We start from the raw sequence: 23,700 nt of genomic DNA on the forward strand, positions 1-23,700 counted from the left end.
CTACAGATGACGTAATCAATGCGGCTTTTGTTTCTCCCATTATTAAAGGTCATGGCTGGTACTCTGTCAGACTTAGTACGACCATTCAGAGCTCTTAGCCCGTGTTCGAGGCACATTGCATTTATACCTAATATATCCACAGTCCATCGAGTTACTGGGGTAGAGACTCTATGGTCCAGTAGAAGGCTGAGAGCCAAAACGCATAGACCGTCCGTCTATCTGTGTGGTTGCACTATGGTGTAGATTCAATAAAGAAGGAATGAAAACAACTTTGTCATGAAGATACGGAGGTGTGCGACCTGAAAAGTGCTAAGAGAAACGGGGCGGGTGAGGGGGAGTCACGAATAAGCGGGAGTTCTACAAAAAAGAAAACTGAAACATAAGATGTTAAATACGCAGTCAGATATACAAATGAAAATGTAAGGTAATGTAACAAAGAAATGATCTCATGGCTGTAATAATTCTTGATGCAATAAAGAGATATAAAAAAAAAAAAAGGAATGAAAACATACCGATGTCTGTAGTGCCATGTGTCCCCGTCAGTGAAGTGGAAAGGAGATGGGGAAAGCATATATATATATATATATATATATATATTACCTACTGGCGGTCGCCAGTAGGTAGTTATAGTTAGGACCTAGTTTCCATAGGAAATCCGCAACATTCTATTGGGAATAACTTTGGCGCCGGCGGACGAATTTTTGCGAATTTCTCAAATTAGATGGCCCGCTCCGCTCTGCTCCTTCCCTGAAAGTTTGGGGGGGATTCGTCAAGCGGAGGCCGAGATAAAAGGGGGGTCCCAAAACGTGTTTTCCCCATGTTAATTTCCATAGGGCGGTTGGACTACCTTTTAGCCCGAACGGCTGAATGGATTCCCACCAAACTTGGCAAAATTGTAGGGACTGGTAGCCCGATGTGCCTTTGCTATGTCTCAAGATATGTGCTCCAGTGGATTTTGAGTAATTTAGGTTAAAAAAATATATATATCTATAAGCGCGCCCCGGTACGCGCACCGGGGCGCGTACCAGCGCGCTACGCAAGTTCGCGTGCGGAAAGCTGATTGGCTCTCGGGTGTCTGTCAACATTCCAAACAGTCCGGAGCAGCCGCCATCTTGTGTCTCGGTAGGATCGAGACACAAGAGGTGGCAAAAACAAAGGTGGAAATGATCAAAAGGGGGCAGGGTAGACCCCCCCTGACCCCCTAGGTTTGATGTGGGTGCCATAAAAGGGCCCCGCGGGGCAAACATTTTTTTAAAATTTTTTCCCGATTTTCGCGCGGGGGGGGGGTGTTTGGGGGGAGCGTACCGGGGAGCGTAACATGGGGAAAAAAGAATTACAGTTTTTTAAAAATGTAGCATTTTTTTATAAATTGGAGGTAGTTCTAAAAAGAACTGTTTTTTTATTCTTTTTGTTGTTTTATATTTTTTATTGTTTTTTTAACTTTTTTTACTTTTCTGAACAGTTTTATATTTTTTAAATATTTTTTATGGTGAGAAACAAAAAACAGGGAATTGTAAAGGGCTCAACTGGAGCAAAAAAAAAAACAGGAAAAAATTAAGGGTTCTTTGGGCACTTGTGGTTATCACCAGCAACGTTGATGAGATTTACGGCGCATCCTTCTGTTTGTTGGTCCTAACATGTGTTCACTGTTTTCTGTTTTGATGTATATGATGATGGCTGAATGTGTGTATGCCTGAGAGTTTGAGTGGGTTTTTATATTTAATGTTTTATTGCTTCCTTTGCTGGGCCAATATTGTTATTGTATATGTATTCTATGACTATGAAAAAATCTATTTGAACAAATGAATGTTTTTCTATGAATGCTTTTTTATTAAGAAATATATGAAAATAAAATAAAATGATCTGATAATCAAAATGCTTCTGTGGGCAATTGTCTAAATGTCTTTGAACTCCTTAGTCCATTAGAGTTATGGGAACCTCCCTTTCATGTTCTTTTTGCGATTGAACTCCCTGGTGGGTTGTTCCCCTTTATCCTTTGATTAGGTTCAGGGTCCCCTTTTTGTTTTTCATATTCCCCCTGGATAGTACAGCGCCACAGATGAGACAGGTCACCTTTGCAGCGTTTACCTTCTTTGCACCCCTTGGCATTTAAAAAAACTCCCATATAAAGTGCTCCTTAGGTTTATATGGGGGATTGTCTTCAGGCAGGAACTGCCTTCTCTCATCCTCCTCCTCCTCGTCCTCCTCTTCTTGTTCACCACCAATGTGATGTTGTGGTGGCCCTTGTGGTGGTGGTGGTGGTGGTGGTGCAGATGCTCCAGCTGCTGCTGCTAATGTAGCCATTTCTCTATCAATAGAAGCAGGTCTTCCTCACTCAAAGAACAAAGTGAGAATGAAGAAAAAAGGTGGGGACTTTCATCATTTGGAAAACAAAACTGTTCTGAACCAATGAAAAGTGTTATTTTCAGGTCACATGACCCGACGCGCTTACGCTACGTGCTCCGGGGCGCGCCCGGCGGCGCTTACGTTGCGCGATCGTATGCGCTCGGGCGCTTCCGGGTGCGCTGACGCCGTGCGTCATAAGACGCATCACGCGCCTACGCGATACGTCACGATGATGTTTTCGTTCGCGGCAATGGCGCTAATGGGACGCTCACTGGTACGCGCACCGGGGCGCGGCATAAAACTGCGCTTACCCGTGTGTTCACCGGTACGCGCACCGGGAGCGCACCAAGGCAAAAAAAAATTCAAAAAAGAGAAAAATATACATTAAAAAAATAGTATTACATAAATATACAATATAGGATTTGTTATAATTTTTTTTATATTTCATAGCTATAGAAATTTGCTATTAAAAAACCTATGAAATTCACTGATAAAAACATAGGTTTGAGGCCCTATATATAGTTAGGAATTAGCATTTACAAAACCTATGAAATTCACTGAAAAAACCATAGGTTTCACACCAGTTATAGTTCGGAATTAGCATTTAAAAAACCTATGAAATTCACTGAAAAAACCATAGGTTTCACACCAGTTATAGTTAGGAATTAGCATTTAAAAAAACTTTTAAATTCACTGAAAAAACCATAGGTTTCACACCAGTTATTGTCAGCTGGAAATATTACTTGCATAAAACCATTGAAATTCCCACGTTATAGTTAGTTGGACTCACTATAACTTGCGTGTGCAATGCACTGCTGATGACGTCACATATTACATCACTCATGACATGGTCAGTGACATCACTCATGACATCACTGATGACACCATCCTTGTGACAGAGTGACAGACCTCCTTTCACTGTAATGTAACCCTTCAAACACATATTCAAAAATAGAAACTAAAATGTTCAAAAAAATGGAGATACCCATACCAGTTACAACAACCAATTCAATAATTCCACCATCTATATACACATCCACTCATTCACCAACAGTTCTATATAGTCACTCATACATATACTCACTCATCATATGTAGTGATACACCTATACATCCTCTTACACACCGACAGTCATCCAATAGATACTCTCACACATACTCACACATGTAAATAAACTATTGAACATCCATTTATTTGCATATACAGCTATACACACACTACCACTTTACTTCTAAGGAAACTTACACATACTTACTCTCTTAAACAATCACTTATAGAAACACATACTAATTTAAACAGGAACTCTTACAATCCCTCACTCTCAAATATACTCACTTATATGCATCAATATTCACATATACTAGATTAAAACATATGTAGTTACTGATAAAGACACTAGTGAGACAGTCATTCACTCACTAACACACACACATACACACTCATCCACCCATACAGTCCTGCACCTATGCTGTCTTCAAAACACATACAAAGAGAGAGTCAGTTATTCATGCATGTATGTGCTAAGTAATACCCCCACCAAACCATACAAACACTCATACTGATACTAAGAAAAACATCTAATAACCCATATACATACACATGTAGCTACTCACCAACCCATGCAGCCACTTATACACAAAGTGAAACACTAATACATATATTTGAATATTTAAACATTACTCTCTAATATATGTATTCACTAAGATACACTTAATAAACCAGTTAACCAATCAATTTTTTTTAAAAAAAATCCATGTAAACACTTATTTAAACATTTATTCTTCCATCAACTTTTACATATACATATATAACACATATTTATTTTTCAGAAAGACACACATTCACTGGATGGTGTCATCAGTGATGTCATGAGTGATGTCACTGACCATGTCATGAGTGATGTAATATGTGACGTCATCAGCAGTGCATTGCACGCGCAAGTTATAGTGAGTCCAACCACCTATAACGTGGGAATTTCAATGGGTTTATGCGAGTAAAATTTCCAGCTGACTATAACAGGTGTGAAACCTATGGTTTTTTCAGTGAATATATATATATATATATATATATACATATATATATATATATATATATATATATATATATATATATATATATATATATATATATATATATATATATATATATATATATATATATATGTATATATATATGTATATATATGTATGTATATATATATATATATATATCATATATATATTACCTACTGACAGTTGGCAGTATGTAGGTTTTTTAACGTGCTTATATCTTTGGCGCAGTTTCTAGTACGTGGGAAATATTGGGGTGATCCATCAATGGGGGGGCGAGAAAAAGGGGAGGGGGTAAAAGAAATGTGTTTCCCATGTTAATTCCGATAGAGATGTTAGACACGACTGCAACCCGAACTGCTGAACTGATGCGCCAACAGCAATGTCAGGATTGGCTGGCCAAAACATGAGAGGAAAGTTGCGGCTGCCATTTTGTTCATCGAGACCCGGATCCCAGCAGGGAAAATAACGTTAAAAAGTGATGGAAGGGGTCAGGGTGGAGGTACCCTGACTTGACCCCATGGGACTAATGGAAGGGTCTGTGAGGGACCCCTCATGGGCAAGAAATTGTTCCAAAAATGTTTTTTCTAAGCATGAGGATCCGTGAATACGTGGATCCTCCCCCAATCTTCCCAGATTCATGTGAATCCGCGGATCCAGACCCCAATTTAAGGGACACAGACAGACCAGATTGAGGGCAATGTAGTCCGGCCATAACGGCCCTCCGTGCTACCGTAGCATTCTGGTCCTCGTTGCCACTAAAAAAAATGGTGATGCTGTCTCGCCTCTTATATTATTTTGTAAATATACCTGTGATTCTTCCACTGCCTATTTTTAACACACTGAATGCTATGTTGACTACACTCATTTGGGGGGCTGGTCAAAGACGAATAAGCCTTTGAAAACTCGAACTAGAGACATGCAGTGGCCGCATGGGAGTCCCTGATTTTCGAAGCTACTACTAAGCCAGCCAGCTCCAATGGCTATCATATTGGACAGCAGGGAGAAACTTACAGGAGATTGGGTTCACACCGCAGAGGATAGATCGAGGCGAATTACATTCCTTGCTATTACCGAGGGCCAAGATCCCTCCAGATTGCCCATCCCTACTGAGAACCGCCCTACAATGCTGGAGGACGGCCCTATTGTACACCGCCGCAGCAACCCCTTACGCCACAAATATCCCTCCCCTCGAATCCCCACACCACAGGGTAGACTATCGAAGGCAAGAATACAGGACTGGACAGATATTGGGGTGGAGGACGTGGGCGCATTCATTGGTGATGGCACCATACTAGATCATGACTCCTTTTTACAGGCCACGGGAGCACCGTCACGCTTATTCTTTTTGCATGCCACTGTGACACGTTACATAAGGACTACCTGGGCCCCAAAGAGGGAGGAACACCCACAACACAATCTGGTACATCTTCTGTATTATATGGGAACTGGAGGACACCTGGTGCGGTGGTTATACACAGGGGTTAGGGTACATGCTATTGCACTCACCTCTCTCAGAGCACAATGGTCCGAGGACTCTCCCGTGGAAATTACTGACGAGGCATGGACATATATGTTAGAACACCCCAAAAAGATATCGCGTAACGCGAAATTAAAATGTATCCAGGCAATGGTCCTTCATAGATCGTACCTCACGACCCAGCCTATCCATCGCATGTTTCCGGATTCCTCCCACTGCTGCCCCCACTGTAGAGAAGATGAGGCAGGGTTTCTTCACATGCTATGGTCCTGCCCTTGCCTCAGAGATTATTGGAGACGGATCTGCAACTCACTGAACCCAGTTACACAACTCCCAGTCCCGGATGAAGCCCTCAATTGCCTCATAGGTCACCGGCGGCGTTCAAAGATACAAAAGGTACAGTTAAAGTTCTTAGATCTAGCACTTATCCTAGCGGTGAGAGTCCTCACTATGAGGTGGAAGTCCCCAAGATGCCCGGCAGTGTCCATCTGGCAGGCGGACATGCTTCAATGGGGAGGGCAGAGAGTGCAGCCCTTGGTAGAGAGGAGGCGAGAGGGCTGATTGAACTTGAATCACTTGATTTGTCATCCCCATAAACCGCACTGACCCCATAGTTCACAAAGATGTAATGTAGCTTCTAGCCCCTGGGTTCTGAGAACCGGACTAACACTTTCCATCCCTAGACCACACCAGCCCTTGGAGTAATATGTCTATAGTGAGTTACTTAGATTGCCGCAGACCACTGGAGAAAAAACGACCAGGAGTCAGAGGGAGGGGCGGGAGGAGGAAGGGAATGGGAATGGCCAGGTTCAGTTCTGTTACCTGTATTCAAGCACCTCTTTATTTTGATGTGGCTCACATTGGTAATATACTGCTCTATTGACACTAATGCTAATTGAGTCCGGATCCCAGGACTACTATATTATACAAGTAAACTATACAAGAACTGTATATGACAACTGTATGGTACTATATGTAAAGAAAAGAGAAAAGACTGTCTCTGTTGAATATCATTTACGCTATGTGATGTGACAAAGTCATCAATAAAGTGTGATAAAAAAAGGGACAGCTTGGAATCTGTTAGAAACTTTCTATACATGCGTAATTATTGCTGCCTATTTATCCTCAAAGTAATCACCAAATACTCCCTCAAACAAACTGCCACTCAGATAATTCCAACTTACTAGAAGGCGCTAGGTTTGGTCTATGCAAATGTAAGCTCTTTTGTTCCATGGCCCTTTTTTGTTTCGTTGATGTATCAATGCAGACATGTTACAAGGAGTTTTGGGCAATTGTTCTAATAAATCAAATAAGCATTAAAAAAAACATAGATATTCACTGAAAGAACAATGGTTACAGGGAAGTTATAGTTAGGTTCAGATTTTCACACAAAAAACCCATAGAAATTCAGCAGTTATAGTTATCGCAAGTATCTATAACTCGTGCCCTAAGGTAACTATAACTCACACCCTCGACATGCACTGCTAATTGCCCCACATATTACATCACTGATGACATCTTCTATGACATCATTGATAATATCACTGCAACATTTGCAGTGACATTTTGATGAGAAAGCTGTGTTTAGCTAACTTAGATAAGGAGTTATAGTTGCTTGATATAACTATAACTGCTAAATTTCTTTGGTTTTGTGTGTGTAAAATCTGAACCTAACTATAAAGTCCCTGTAACCTTTGTTTTATTCAGTGGGCATATTTATATATTTATATATACACACACAATGTCATTATCACTATTGAATAAAATTCAAGCATACTTAGCATTGTTGATTTAGCAAGATTAAAAGTAGCTTGCATCTCCCACGATCTTAATAAAAGATAGGGATCCAGCCTGGTAGTCGGCTTTCGTAGGTGATCCATTTGGCAAGATAGTACTCTGTCAACCACTGTTACCACTGTTACAACATTCAAATTAACACATACCTGCAAAGCTCAATGTTCTGCCAAAGCCCAGGAAAACGGAAGACTGCCTTACAATGCATACTGTCTATATAAAATGACTAGTTACATTTTCAAAGTAGCTTGAACTTTAGCTGTCCCTTCCTTCCTGACTGTGCCCCCAAAGAAGGATATGTTGTTGCCCCCTTATGGTAACCAGAATATAAGATGAGACACTCCTGTACCTGCGCTGGGGCGAGTTGACCAATGACAGGAACCTGCATCAGGTTACTCTCCCTGAATTCTGTGGGCAGTCTGAGATCTGAGAGAGATCTCTGCTTCTTGGAGCTGGAAGTAAGAGGATGCAGTACTGCCAGATAAAAAGAGGAAGAGGTCCTCTTACTACTGGCGACCGCCGAATTTTAAGATAATGATGAGGGCTTGGAGCCCGCGCGCAAGGGTGTTAAGCTGCACCGCGGGCGCCTTTAGCTTTGCAGCTTGGTTCCCATGACAATACAAAGCTATTGGCACAAGCAAAACAAGATGGCTTTGGACTGTCCACTGTCCGTACATACGCGCGTGCATGTTTAGTTTTGGATGAATGGCGAGAGCAGTCGTCTTTGTCCATCTGTACGCATGGATGTAAAGCTTTGGAAGAATCAATCGCCAAAGACACCTGCATGGCGAGAGCAAAGCATGCGCTGCTATCACCAGGCGAGACCTAAAACTCAGTGAACAAGTCGACACTAGGCTGGTCTTTTGAAATCAACTGATACATTCCCCAGGACCTCCCTGTCTTGACATATCTCAGCAGCAATGAATAGTGCAGACTAAAGGAAACAACTCCATAAGGCTCCCTGAAAAGGAGTGATTAGGTGATGCAGGTCAGGCCACCGCTTAGAGCATCCAACTTGTGAGTGAAATGGTAGAATTGGAACCTCAGAGACTTAATAATGAAAATGGCCCACACTCACTACTTTTTGGATATAGCCGGATATTTCCAGCATGGTCTCCTTGACCATTTTTGTGGTATGTCAAAATGCCAATAACAAGATATCTTCTGGCATAAATTTCGTGGCCTAAATATTGTTTACAAAATTATTGTTTCATTGTGTTTAAGTTTTCTATTACTATCTCTAATTAGGTGATATGTCTATAAACAATAATTATGACTCAATATTTTTCAGTTGATTTTTAGACCATGATTTTTTGGCACCATACTGACATTAGTGCTGTCAATAGGCAAGCAAAGACAAACATCCACTGCGAGTCGAGTGAGCAAATGCTGACAGTGTTCTGAGAGGATAGTAAAGATTTCTGAGTACTGAGAGGAGAATGAGCAAATATCCACAATGTGGTGAAAGCTGTGAAAGAACCAGGACCAATTGTGTAGGAAGTGCGATCAGTCCTCGTACACTCTATACCTAAAATGAAGCACTGTGGGGCCAATTCAAAAAGATATGTATGATCATGTGACGTAGTGCAGGAGGAGTAGTGTTTCAAATGTTCACAAATTCCTTTATGAATTGACCACGAAGTGTGCAATCCACTTTTAGTAAAGTATTGTAAAGAGTGCAGAGTCCTTTCTATTTGTACTAACTTTATATAAACATTCCCTGAATATTGCCATTTTATTACCATTTTATATGTTTTGGAGCCAATTCACAAAGACATTAATAGCACGGAAAATAATACCACAGGATGATTACTTCACTTAGAAGCCATATGTATCAAGCCTTTTGTGATTCGCAAAGGCCGAATTTCGCAGAATTTCGGCCTTAGCGAATCGCAAACGGCCTTTTTGCATGTTTTGGGATGTATGAAACATTCCCAAAATAAGGAATTGCAAACTTGTGCGATTCTTTATTTTTTCCATAGCATTTAGGGAATCGCAATTTTGCGATTCCTTAAATGCTATGGGCCATATGTATCAAGCAAATTAGCATTCGCAAAGGCCTTTGCGAATGCTAATTTGATAAATGGTATGTATCAAACATTTTTGCATCCAAATAAGGAATCGCAAAATTTGCCATTCCTTATTTTGCGATTGCACTTAAGGAATCACACATTTTGCGATTCCTTAAATGCAATGTATCAAAGAAAAATCAATGCAAAAATGCCCATAAGGATTCGCAAATTACCACCAACTTCTAGTTGGTGGTAAGTTGCGAATTCTTTTGAAAAAGCAATTTATTTAAAATTCAAAGGTGACATATGACGCTCATACATGCTCTTAGGGCATGTATGTGCGCCATATGCCCACACATGTCATTTTCAGGGGTGCAGCAGGGTGTTCTTGTGACACCCCTGCACCCTTGAAAATATTCGCAATTTGCGATTAGCAAATTGCTAATCGCAAATATCCCCTTCATTCCTATGGGCCTCCTGGCCCATAGAAATGAATGGGAAAATTGCGATTAGCAATTTGCTAATCGCAATTTAGGAATGTGTAGGAATCGCTAAAAATAAGCGATTTCCTACATATATACCGTTTCGCGATTTCTAAATAGCGATTCCTTAAAATTCGCTATTTAGAAATCGCAAATGCTGAGGATGATACATATGGCCCTATGTATGTAGCATTTTTGGCTTGCGAAATTTGGTTAAGAATTCGCAAATTACCACCAACTTGTAGTTGATGGTAACTTGCGAATTCTTCTAAGAATGCACAATTTGGCATTTTTAAAGGTGGCATGTGATGCACACACATGCCCATAGGGCATGTATGTGCGCCATATGCACACACATGTTCTTTTCAGGGGTGCAGCAGGGTGTCTTTGAGACACCCCTGCACCCTTGCAATAATTCTCAAATTGCGATTAGCAAATTGCGAATTCGCAATTTGAGAATTATTTTGCATTCATTCCTATGGGCCTCCTGGCCCATAGGAATGCATTGGAAATTATTCCTTAATTGCGAATTTGCAAAATGCGAATTCGCAAATAAGGAAGCTTAAGGAATCGCAAATAAAAAGCGATTTTTTTCATACATACCATTTTGCAATTCCTAAATAGCGATTCCTTAAAATTCGCTATTTAGGAAATGCAAAATAGTTTGATGATACATATGGCCCTTACTCATGAGTGCCTTTGTGAATTGGCGCACATGTTATGTTTTTAAACTCTATAGAATAGAATATTCTGCTTCAAATGACAGACATTGGCAGGGATCCCTGGAAATGCATATAATGGAGTCTGGCTTGGATATGGCTAGCACACTGTGTAGTCGTTCCTGCAATTCGCCTTGCGTCACCAGATGCACTGTGATGAAGTCCCTGCCGGTAAAAATAACTTGACATGCCCAGTAGCAATATTATAAATGTTATTCCAGTCCTAAAGTTCTTTTCTGTTTCTTTACAGTTGCCCTGAAGACCAGCAGCTCCAAGGTGGATGCTGAGGATATCTGCCGCCATGGCAACCAGAAGGCTTGGGGGCTAGCTGATGGAATCATGCCGGAGGGAGAGCTTCTCCTACAGGTTTGTGCCCTAGGCTTTCCCTGGGATCTGCTCTGTTCTCGAGACGTTGAGAGTGTATTTAGACTCTGAGACGATTTAACTCCTTTCATAGGGTGGTGTCCATGTGAAAGATTTTAATTTGTTTTATTGGATTTTTGCATGATCCGCATCCATTTTCTACAATATACACAAGAATATGACTTCGCACTTGATAATTTACCTGAGCAAATAACTAATAACTGTCATTGTATGTAATGTTAATTTCCAGTCACCAATCGTTGCACTGGCTCTTAAATCTTGACGGAGTGTATAGACCCGTTATTTCTCATCTTCTAACAAAAGTAGCAGCACCATGCAGTTTGACCATGAATCATGCAGTGCCACATATTGAGCTCAAGTCGTGTCTTTGATCGTTGGCAAGGGTCTCCTAAATGATCATTGGCTAGTTCCATCCCAACCACTGCTCCGAGTCTACTTGGTGATTTTAGTTTAATCCCAGCCTCAAACACTGTTCCAAGTCTCCTATCTTATCAGTCGCTTGTCACATTATTATATATATGTTGCAGAGGATCCCTAGCTGGATTGGGCAAACTTTATTTTTCCCATTAAGAATTATAAACCATTATTAAACAACACGGTGGACACACTAAGCTTGACCAACCGAATATAATGGTTCTGACTCCCTGACACAACTTGACTGTGGTCACGAAGATGCCAAGATTCCAAAAGTGCTACAGTGCCATCTATATGGTAGAAATGCGCTGCACAAATGCTGATGACATATTTTAACAGAACCAAGGTCATCAGAATGGTATGGGACCGGCTACCTGATAATAGGTACCTTTTTATGTGGGCTCATTCTGCTGATCACATGTAGAACAGTGAAACAGGCTCCTGAGATCCAATGAACACAGGTTCTCATGGTTATATTTCTTGTTCTGTTTTTACTAGAATTATATGTCTCAAACCTGTAAATTACCAGTAAATAACGGGAGTATACATATCAAGAGGACTTGAGGGTGATTTACATCTGTAGTGTCCGCCAATTTCACATATGACTTGAATATGGTATATTTAATAAGTTTGTTGTAGAGTTCTGTTTTAAGTGACACATAGCTTCAAGTACTGCCCAATCCAAACGCACATCAGCACTTCTATTTACAGCAGTTATTACAAAAGTGCAGTTTTTAGGTGACAGAATACCAGACAGTGCAGCCGTGTAGTTTGCTAAAGACATCTTGGGGGCATTCATAAAGCTAACCTAAGAATAAATTACATCCGTTGCTTACCATTGGTTTTGTGGTTTGTAACCAACATTTTCTGGCTTTCTATTTGCTGGCTTTATTTTCTTTAGGCTGACCAGCTTGAGTTCGTCCCTCCCGTTGTCCAAATCTTGTTACGGCATTCTTCAACAGGCTCGCTTTCTGTACAGAGGCAATTAAATGGTGTTCTTATGTTGTCACATTTTCTGTGCATTCAAAGACAGAGGTCAGATGCCAAGCTCTCTCTTCAGAGGGAGCTTGGTGTTTACTTTTCTTTCTCTGACTTCAAAGGGAGAGAATTTATGTGACAATCCTGCTGAGTATCCATGTAAGAGGAGAAGGTGTACAATGTTTTTTTCCTAGCACACAACAAAAAAAGAACTATGCTGATGTTTCAGAATATATCAGAATTAGTACAAATGAAGCACATTTGTTTTGTAATTCTGAAGTGTGGTGGAAACAAATATTTGAATACAATCAAAAACATCAGTACACTAGGTGATTACATTTGTACACATTATCATTTTGTGTCGGTAAAACTGTATTTCGGTGCAATGTAATGGTCATTTCAATTGAAAATATGTTGTCTGTAATGCCAGTGCATTACCACACCATGCACACTCCACACTACAGCACTCCATGATATGCCACTCTACTCTATGCCCTTCCACTCTATGCCAGGCCACATGTGACACTCCACTTCACTCTACTACATACCCCTCCACTCTAAGACACTCTACACCGCACCAACCGACACCAAGACACTCCAATCTACACGACTCACTCCACGAGTAAACACATCACTCCACTCTACACCCCACTTACCCCACTCAACTGTACCTCACTCCAATCTACCCCACTTCCCAATCTATCCTACTCCACTGTACTCCAATCTACCCCACTTCACTACAAACTGCCCCAGTCTACTCCCTTCCAATCTACCCACTCCACCCAATCTACCCCACTCCACTCCAATCTACCCCACTCCAATATCTCCCCTTCAATATGCCCACCTCACTCCACCCACTTCAATCAACCCCACTCCAGTCTACCCCAATCCGCTCGACTACGATCCAGAATACCCCCTCCACTACATTCTACACTACACTACTCAACTCTACTCTACCCCATCTACTCCACTCTACTCCAATGTACCCCACCCCACCCCACTCCAGTATACCCCACTCCATGCAATCTAACCTTATCATTCCCACCCCACACCAATCTACAGTACATTAGTAAGATTAATTGAAGGCCACAGAGTATCCTCCCTAACTACACGGTCAGGCAGAAACAGAACTTATGTGGAACATGTTACAATGGAAGATACAGTCACCACATAGGCGACCCCTGGCTTCATCCCACAACAACCTTCACTGTTTAACATGTGGCAACTCCCATTTGAGAATAATCTGAAAGTCGGACATATCATGGCCACCGGAGATCCTTTCAAATAGCAGTTTCGCTACAGATGCATTATATGCCCTGTTCAACAAAACATCCTGGCATACTAGGGAGCCACTTAAAGTATTCTTGCAGTCTGAGCCGCTAATAAAGACTTCAGTATCCTTATTCCGGCACCAGAATGTGAAAGGAAGTTTCCGTTGTTCATGTACCTAACACTTCACATCTGCCCACTTAATGGTGATGTAGACAGTACTGAAAGTAGAAAGTCAAGATTGGCAGTGTAATGTACCCATTGATTATCCAATCCAAGGATGCGAACTCAGCAATGATAAAAGGTCATTTCTCAAGCCTTTTAATGTGTAACATTGTGTATTTCGCATCTTTCCGTGCCATAGCTATCTGCTGTTCGAAAGGTAGTATGGTGAGAACAGATCAGTGATATTAAAATGTTGCTACGGCACATGACCAAAACGTAATACCTGTGTGTCCAGCTTAACAATAGAATGGACCTAAGTTGGGACTGCCCATGTTGTAATGTAGATAAGTCTTGCTGAACCACATCTATTTTAGATGAGACAATGTTACCAAAAGAATACATTCTAGATGATGAGGTAGTCATACCTTTGTCCACTACTGCAAGAGCCTGTTCTAAGCTGGCTCTGTCAATCTCACGCAGCCTTTCACCCGCTTCTTATTGAGATATTTTCCATATCTCGTTATAGACAGCATAACAGAAGTGCTTTTGACATGGTTTCCGAGGACCCATTAAAAAGTCGTGTAAGTCCAGGTCATCAGAGAGAAGGGACAAGTGCTGTTGTATCTGAGACAGGGTTGAGGTTTTTAGCTGTTCAAGGCACAACTTCCCAACACTGTAAGTTGCTTCCACCCCCAAATGTTCCCTTTGCACATATTGCATGTCAGGCCTGCAGGCTGTAAATCCCTTAAAGTTACCTAGGAATCTATCCTGACATTTGTTACTGTCTAGTGGCCATACTAACCATCTTTTCCAATTGGAAGGAGTTATGTCTACACTTAAGCAGCATAGTATCAATAGTGTTTTCATCATATGATGTCAAACCCTTCCAGTGATCAAATTGTTTAAGGGTGGGAACCCTTGGTGTGTTCAAATCTTTTATCTTGGCTAAGCCATGATATGTTGTCTGTTGCACAGTTTTGTTCAGAAAAAACATACCTTAAATAAAGCCTAAGTTCCCTGACCCTGCCACTCTCTAGTCTCCCAGATAGATTTTACATCTACTGTATACCTCTGAAAATCGAAACCTTGTACAGAGAGTTGGGAAAGGAAAGAAGCAGAGTATACCAGCTTAGTGTCAGTTTACATATGTTTCTTTGTAGGTGATGGTGAAACCCTATAATAAAAGGAGCCTGAGTCAGATGTGTCATAACCAGAAAAATAGTCAAACGTCTGGTGTAGGGCAATGTTCACATTGTGTAAAGTTAAATAGTTCATGAGGTGTACTAGCCTGTGTAGAAAATGATGACCGTAATGTGTAAAATAGAACATGTCATCAAAATTAGCTGTACCATCATAAAACTTATCGGAAGAAAACACAGTGGAATGTTCTAGATAGTCTAACATTTCATATACTGTATCAATGTCCCATTCATCAGAAATAGTATTGGGGGTGATAATGTCATTCAAAGAAATGTTCAATAAATGCGTTATTGGCAAGAGTTCAGTGGGACCATACAAATCAATCGATACCCTGTCTCATACAATCCCATCCAGAACGGGAACAGTTGAAATGTTCACCAGGGACAAGTCTCTTTTCTCGCGGTGTGATGATGCGTGTGGTTTCAGTACCAAATTTACAGTGTGTACTGCAGAGCGTTCCGGGACAAAGTGTCCATTCAGGAGAAAAAAGGACATAGTCACAAAAGCAATCCAAAAGATTAGGAATAGTAATGCAATTGTAATCCATAGATGTAACCATGGAGAAACAAAGGATTTCTTTTCAGCCAAAGATCGAAGACAGGCACCTTTGGTTCAAAAGGCAGGGGTGGTGGGGGCTGTGGAACCTCCGATGCATTGCAGGAGAAGTATTCAAAGTCTATAAAGTATCCAGATGCCGTCCGGTCTATCTTGGGCAGCTCAGCAGGCTGGTTCGAAGTAGATGAAGACTCGAACTGTGGTACATTGACGTAGACCTTGTTCTTCTCAGGATTCCAAATTTAAATCTGTGTTTGTGTACGTGTGGACTGCATAGTAGTTGGTTTTGAAAGAGGTAGAAGGCATATTACATTGTTGTACATCTTTGTCTCTTATTGAAGAGAGCAGGCTTTGTTTGTAATTAAATCTTCCTTTTGAACCTCCTGTACAGCCGCGGTCGGTAGTAGGAGTTCCTGCAGGGCGGTGACGTGGGGAGGGGGAGGGGCAGGGTTGGGGGTAGTAATGTATGGATTACGGAGTTCAACAGGTAAGTAAACATATAAATAAATAAAACAAATTTCGTTGCGTGCACTGTATCACCAAATGCGATGCAGTGCGCGCAACAAAATTCATTTTATTTATTTATATGTTTACTTACCTGTTGAACTCCGTAATCCATACATTACTACCCCCCACCCTGCCCCTCCCCCTCCCCACGTCACTGCCCTGCAGGAACTCCTACTACCGACTGCGGCTGCTCCTGTATAGCAGCGAGAGGAGATTGGTAGCTACCCAGGAGTCCACTTGGCTTACTGTTGAGAATCGGCCACATAATGTGGTTTGATCAAATCAATAGAGACAAACATTTTGTCTCAGTGTCTGGTAAGAGGCGGGAGAAGTACAGTCTGTGTACCTTCAATAGCCAAGATAGGCACAGGCCCAAACTCTGTCTTGTCCACAGTCTTTTCTCTGACCAGATCCCTGATCTTTGGGATCCAGTGGGTCTCGCCAGAAAAACCCTTCACTTATCCAGTTGCGGTGCGTTTTACTTGGACGTTGCTTTGTTCATCCTGGAAAACATTCAGTTAATGTAAAACAGCCAAAAACTCATTGATGTCAAACAGTGTTTCTGCCACCACCACTGTGCTGGCATTATCGAGGTCTGGTACCCACATCTTAACCCCAAAAAGGATCTCATAAGGAGTTCAACCACTCAGGGATTTTCTTTGCATATTGTTCAAAGCCCTCTGGACCCCATATAGGTGATGGACCCAACTGCAACCAGAGCCTTGTCATTAAAGACTGCTTTAAGTCCTGGTTTTTCCTCCTCACAACCGCGCTTCCCTCAGGATGGTATGGAGACGATAAATACAGGGTCACATCCAAATTTCCCATGGCCTCTTTGTAAGCCCGAGAGCTAAACCCTGGACACTAATCAGAATGTAGTTTGACAACGGCATTTGTCCCAATAAAGACTTCCTTTATAACAGATAGGGAGCAGCCGATCGCTAAGGCCATACCCACAGGAACCGAGCGTAAGAATCCACTGCCACCAAGATGTACTTGTAAGCCCCGTCTGATGATAGGAGGCCTAAACAGTCCAAATAAACACAGGACTTGTTTGAAATCAAAAGAGTTTTCAGGAGTGGACGCGCCACTGTGGAACCCTTCATCTCCAGAGAGATGTCACATCTCATAACAAAGTCTATGCCCTGCTTTTTAAAGAACCGGCCGCCAGTAGCGTTGCTACAAAAGAGATATTGTAGCAGCCACCCCAGCATGTGCAGAAGCCAGACTCTCATGTGCAGCCAGAATTAATCCCAGTTTGCAATCAGTATATGGTATTACTCTGTCCCCCACTCCTCGAATGCTGAGCATATGGTGTGTTTTGTGCATCTTGCTTGTAGGAATACTTGAGTGGAAAAACTTTAGACAGGTGTGTGTCGTTGCGTGCAGCATCGATGGCCACCATGATGTCTCTGTCTATTCTCGTACTTGAATGAGTTATCGCAGCTTCATCAGCCAGTGAATTCCAAGTAACTTGAACGCCAACATGTTGATGACTTAGTGTATGAATGCCATGAGCCTGTGGCAAGCACTCTTTCAGCTTAGCCACCTGTTCCCAAAGCAACTTGTGCTTCACTGTGCAACCTTTTGAGTCCCTTACCCCATTCTGGCTCCAATAATGAAGATACTCCTTATTTGACTGCACACATTAATATGAATCACACAACGTAAGTGTGGGAAATCCAACATCCGTAGTCTGTGGTGCCAATACTAAAGCCTTAAATTCTGCCAGCTGTGCTGTGCAATCACCTAGTGGCTGCGTGTAGGTTTATTCAGGATGGAATGTTCCATCGTGCACACAGCCTTATTGTGCATGCAGCTGAATATTGGTGTTTGGCCCTACAGCAGGCTTAGCAGAACCATCAGTGTAAATGATATCGTCATAGTGATCTAGAGGCATAATTTCATAAGGCAGAGGATATTCTTGCTCGTACTGGAGAAATACTTGTGTTTGTAATATAGGGTCAAATCTGTAGTATACATCTGTTGTAGTGAAGGAATTTGCCCATTGTATCCAACTTGGATGTAGGGCTTTGGCGTTCGGAACACTTGGTCATGAAAGATTTTAAGTAGTTCTGTGGCTCTGGCTCAAAACAGACCAGGGCTATTTTTATACCCCTATGCTAAACTGCAGAATTGTCTTTGAGAACCTAGCGCCGTAAAGGCTGTCTAATATCTGCTTCTAGGCGCTATAGTTTGGCAGAACAATCAATTCAAGATGTCTAGTGTAATGTTTTTCCTTTTTCTGCACAATGTTATTTCTTTAGTATGGCACTGTGTACATTTTGTACTGCAAATGTGTGAGTAACTATGTTCCAATCTCTGTAACCTAATACTAGATTATATGATTAATCTGGTTTCATTACTGGAAACAGAGGATTTTTCAATGAAGAGATACAACTTTCAATCACACCTTGATATTCCATTTGTTTTAGTATTCCCCATACTTGTTGTTTTGCTTAATTTTTTATTGGGTATTGTCTTTGAGGTTGCAGGGTTGTCCTCAATGATATATCATGATAAGGTGAACCATCATCCCACCCCACACGGTTGCGGTAAAACGCTAGAGCCAGCACTAAAGCTCACTCCCTGGTGTATGAGTGTTTAATTGATGTGCAATTGTTACGACATTGGACGATGGGCTTGTCCCCTTTGCTGAATGCCGCCCGACCTCCGGGATGTGGGCTAAAAGGCTGTGTGTCGAACGATATGGCGAGATGGTTAAACGGGGGTTAACATTGCACTGATAACTGTATGATAACGAATGTACTGCGAACCTGCAATAAAAATTGTTTTACAAAAAAATGAGTGTTTAATTGATTCCTGAACGAGTTTGGAGAAGGCCGGTAAAATCACTGTTTCTCACTCCATTACGAAGTCAGGAGGCCACTCTTTTTCAACCAGTAAAATGTCATAACCTTGAGTGAGTTCCTCCTAAAAAGTGGACATTTATAAATCTGGACAAGTACCCTTCCAACTGTAGTTGGACTTCATATAAACTATGTAAAACGCTTACCCTGGTATCCTATGGTTCCACCGTGATATATTCCACTCAGCTCTACTCCCACCACACAATCCATCCGGTTCTGGCAAACTATTGTGACTTCTGCCGTGCTGTCCAGCATTGTTAAAGCTCATTCCCCGTTCCGAAGCAGAGACCTCAAAATCCATGGCATGCCTGTCCTTTAGTCTGGCTACCTTCTTCTTTTTGAATTGATGTTTTGATATTTTAGTCTTCCCTTCCTGTTTGATTTTGTATTCACATGAGTGCTGTGAGTCCTTTCTTGCGTTCATGTGCTCTCCTGATCTGCGCTCTGATCGTCCTCCTTTCTCTGATCGTTTATCGAATGAATCTTGAAAGGAAAGAGAAGAACATGTATCTGTTTCCTGATACCTATCAGGGGGTTAAACACTATCACAGTTACATAAATCGTAAAGGTTTTTGGTAGATTCCTCTGTAGGTGACCCACCCTGTGATTCGTTTTTTCTTATTTTCCAATTTTTTCTTCGAAGAGTCGGGTGCTTGCTTAGAGTTCGTTTCGTTTCGTTTCAAAAGCTTTATTCGATTATTTCAAGAACAATCATATAAGCATACAAAATATGTGCAGTTTACTTTCCTCAAAATACACTCTATGGGTAATATCACTTTAAAATACCGATACATAAAATCGTAACAGAAATGTAAACATAGTACAGCACATGAAAATACGACTTAAAAGGAATTTAAAAAAAAAACATACTTTTTCTGATGGCCATTGACTTTAAAATGAATACAGCGGTAAAAAGCATACATCAGGATCCTCTAGGGACAATAATAGGCTCATTGCTGATTTTGTCGTTGTTACACCCTTTTTTTTAAATAATGGTTTCAGGTACATGATTCGGAGGTGCAGGTAGAGTTCACAGATAAGTAAAAAATGCACAGTGCTTTGTTTGGTAACTTTGTCGCAAGGGCAGGGGGAAGACGGATGATTTTTCATACGAGGGAAAGCCACCAGATGGTGGACTATTCCTAATCGTAGTCTAGTGAGGACAAACCGATGTGACGGTCTAGTGACGGTTCTCAGATAATTTTGGAAGCCGAGTGTCACCACATTGGAGAAATATAGTTGTGACGTTGTTGATAACATATTTGTATCTCTCCGAAGGTTACTTTTCTTACTCATATAACAACATTTTAACTCTTTCTTGGGGATATCAGACAAACAATCAGGGTCAGCCTTGACGTCTAGATTAAATAAATCTTTAGCTGTTACCACCACGTAATTGATCCATGGAATCCGTGAGCATTTGTCTAGAAGAAGGCAGTCACTAATAAATAATACTCCTGGTAAAACCAGTTTCCTCCTTCATCCAGAGTGCTCTCCAGACCATCAGGGGCCTTAGGCTAATTAGGTCGGACAGAAAATCCAAACCCAATTCCCGATGTGAGATCTCAGTCGAAGCTGATTTTGGTAGACATAACAATCTTTTGATAAAAGCATTTTCCTCGACCTGTAGATCCATATGCCTACTATGACCCCAAACGCCGGATCCATATAATGCGATTGAGACACATCTACAACGATAGATGTGCAGCATATCATGGATACGACGGTCCCCAAGCTTAGTTGCAAAATTGAAAATTCCGGTGGCACTTTTAGACATTTTGGCTTTCACATTAATTATCTCTTGGGACCACATACCGTTACTACTAAATGTAATCCCCAAATAGCAGAATTTTTTTACAATTTCAATTTTTTTATCCTCTATATAAAATGATTTCAGCTTTCTCATTTTCTTCCCACACTGCATAATAAATGTTTTAGTGTTATTAATTTTGAACTTCCTGCCCTTGATAAACCCAACAAACGTATCCATTAGCCTCTGCAGCCCACAAGGGGTTCTAGATAAAAGCACAGAATCATCGGCATAAAGCAGGACCGGGGTGGGCAGGCCGTCAACTAGTGGAGCATCTGAGTTGACCTGCTTAAGTTCGATATCAATCGCGTTTATAAAGAGGGAGAAAAGAAGAGGCGCGAGGATGCACCCTTGTCGAATACCCAAATTAACATGGATGCTGTTCGTACATTCCTCCCCATGACCATATCTAATGCTGGCATATAATTTTGAGTATAATCTGGCCAAGAAGTAAATAATCCCAGGCGGGACCCTTTGCTCTAATAGTGTCGACCATATCAATGCATGGTCGACAAGATCGAACGCGCTGCTAAGGTCCGCAAAGCAGAGGAACAGCGACCCCTGCTTAGCGCGTGTATACTTTCCTATTAGAAGTTCTAGGTTAATACACTGTTCTATGGTTCCCAGACCTTTGTGGAACCCAAACTGGGACTTCGCGAGGATTCCCCCGGCTTCTGCCCACTCCTGGCCAACCTGGCCAGTAATACTCGACTCATCGTTTTAAGTGACGAGTCTAAAAGGGAGATAGGTCGGTAGTTCTTTGCATCCGACCTCTCTCCCTTTTTATATATAGGGATGATTATAGAATCACCCCAAGTATGTGGAGTGCTTTCTTCAACTGCCGCATTAAATACCTTGGTCAAGACGGGGCCCCATAATTTAACATCGGCCTTATAAAGGTCGATGGGCACCCCTGGGGCCCTTACTACGTCTGATGGCAAGCTCAACCTCAGGAACTGTAATACTTAATGGGATAATGGGCCACTGATTAGTCGCCGTAATCGGTAAATTGCCCATCCCTTCCGGGTCAAAATAACTTGTAAAATGTGAGACCCAACACTCCTCACTAACTAGAGCAGTGAGGCAGGGCATAATTTCGCTCTTGAGGAAAGGGCAATTAACTGTATCCCAGAAAAGTTTACTATCTGAGAGTTCAACGGCCCTGGTCAGCTTATCCCACGCATCCTCCTGCAATTCATGCTTCCTACGCTTTATCTGTCCCTTATAAGCAACTCTCAGGTTTTTAATAATCAGCCTATCTCTAGGCCTAATAGCTAAGGCCTTCTTTAACTTACGTAGTGACTCCGAACAAGCGGTGTCAAACCATCCAATCCTCTGTTTCTTATTGCTAGACTTGGGTATAGTAATAATATTGACAATTTGGACGTTAATTTGACTGAAACTTAACAAAATGGCCCTTGAATCACTATTGGTGTCTAAGCAGCTATAGAGGTTTGGAAGACAGGCTACCACAATCTTAGTCAGAAGGTTTTCAGAATTATATCCCCTCCATTTAATCCTGAAGCCATTAGGTCTAATAGGGACGATTTCAGTAACCACAGGTTTAACAGTCATAACTTTATGGCCCCAGATGGTTAGTTCTATAGTGACACAATTGTGGTCACTCATCTCAAAATCCTGGACAACAGGACTATCACAAGACCCACTAATATTGTCCGAGATCAACATATGATCTATAACTGTTGCAGCGTTCCTCCCGATGAATGTAGGAACAGTATTACCTTCACAATCCTTCGCAGCTTGTAAAGCAACTAAATTATACTTTGCTAAAACTAAGTTCAATGAATCCCCATACGTGCTATGGACAAAATGTAAACAACCATCACCATTCTCATCATTAAAACCACATACCCTGTTGAAAGACAATGGGCACATCTGGGCATTAAAATCCCCCCCCCCCCCCAAATGAATACAAAGTTAACATGGTTTGCTCGACAAATCTTTTCCATGGCCTTTTCCAATTCATTAACTGCATTCAGGCTTAGAGTTATATTTTTCAGAATTACAAGTTTTCCTGGTGTGGCTCCCAAATTAACTCTACCCAGCATAGCATTAGTTTCTTCTATAATTTTGGGTAGTTTGTGCTACTGCTGGGCAGGAGTCAAATCCCTTAGGTGTTGGCTCATAGCTAACGCTGAAGCTTCCCCTTTAATGTTAACCAACATTGTGGCGGATACTGCAGCAAAGTAGCCCATCAGTTTCAACCCTAAGTCCAGGGCAGGTGCTTCCCTGTGTTCATTCTGTACCTGTTTTAATAACTCAGGTAGAACTGCCAACAAAGGTGTACCATGTGTTCTGGTATATACTGCAGTGATCTATACCCCAAGTGGCACAATCCTCTACCGGAGGAGCCACCCCATTGGTAAGCAAATTGTTAGTATCCCGTGTTTTCCTGCGGGCCCGTATGAGGAAGCCCTGCCGCAGGCTGGGTTGCGTTTTTGTGCAATCCAAAATGGAATTTCTTCCCTTTGGGTGTGAAATGTTCCCATTACTGCATTCAATGTTAGAGTGCTAATGACTGGTGTAGCGAATTGTGGTGCAGGAGCGAGTGTTAATTTATGCATCGTGAATTGTGTAAGACTTTTGTATAATATTACTAGATTATTATATTATCCCTGCAACTGGCCAGCGGTCAAACACTCAACA

The 23,700-nt window shown here is 41.5% G+C and overlaps 1 protein-coding gene across 3 annotated transcripts in view; it reads left to right on the forward strand.

Annotated features, from left to right (window-relative positions):
* The window catches only part of LOC144823156 (aryl hydrocarbon receptor-like), a 1,206,974-nt gene that overhangs the window by 452,962 nt on the left and 730,312 nt on the right, over nucleotides 1–23,700 (forward strand). For all 3 annotated transcript variants that reach the window (XM_078681422.1, XM_078681424.1, XM_078681423.1), the window contains one exon: nucleotides 11,132–11,247. In XM_078681422.1, coding sequence (XP_078537548.1) covers nucleotides 11,132–11,247 — 116 coding nt within the window. The remainder of the gene's footprint in view (nucleotides 1–11,131; nucleotides 11,248–23,700) is intronic.

Source organism: Lissotriton helveticus, chromosome 3_1 (genome assembly GCF_964261635.1).
Source record: "Lissotriton helveticus chromosome 3_1, aLisHel1.1, whole genome shotgun sequence".
NCBI lineage: Eukaryota > Metazoa > Chordata > Amphibia > Caudata > Salamandridae > Lissotriton > Lissotriton helveticus.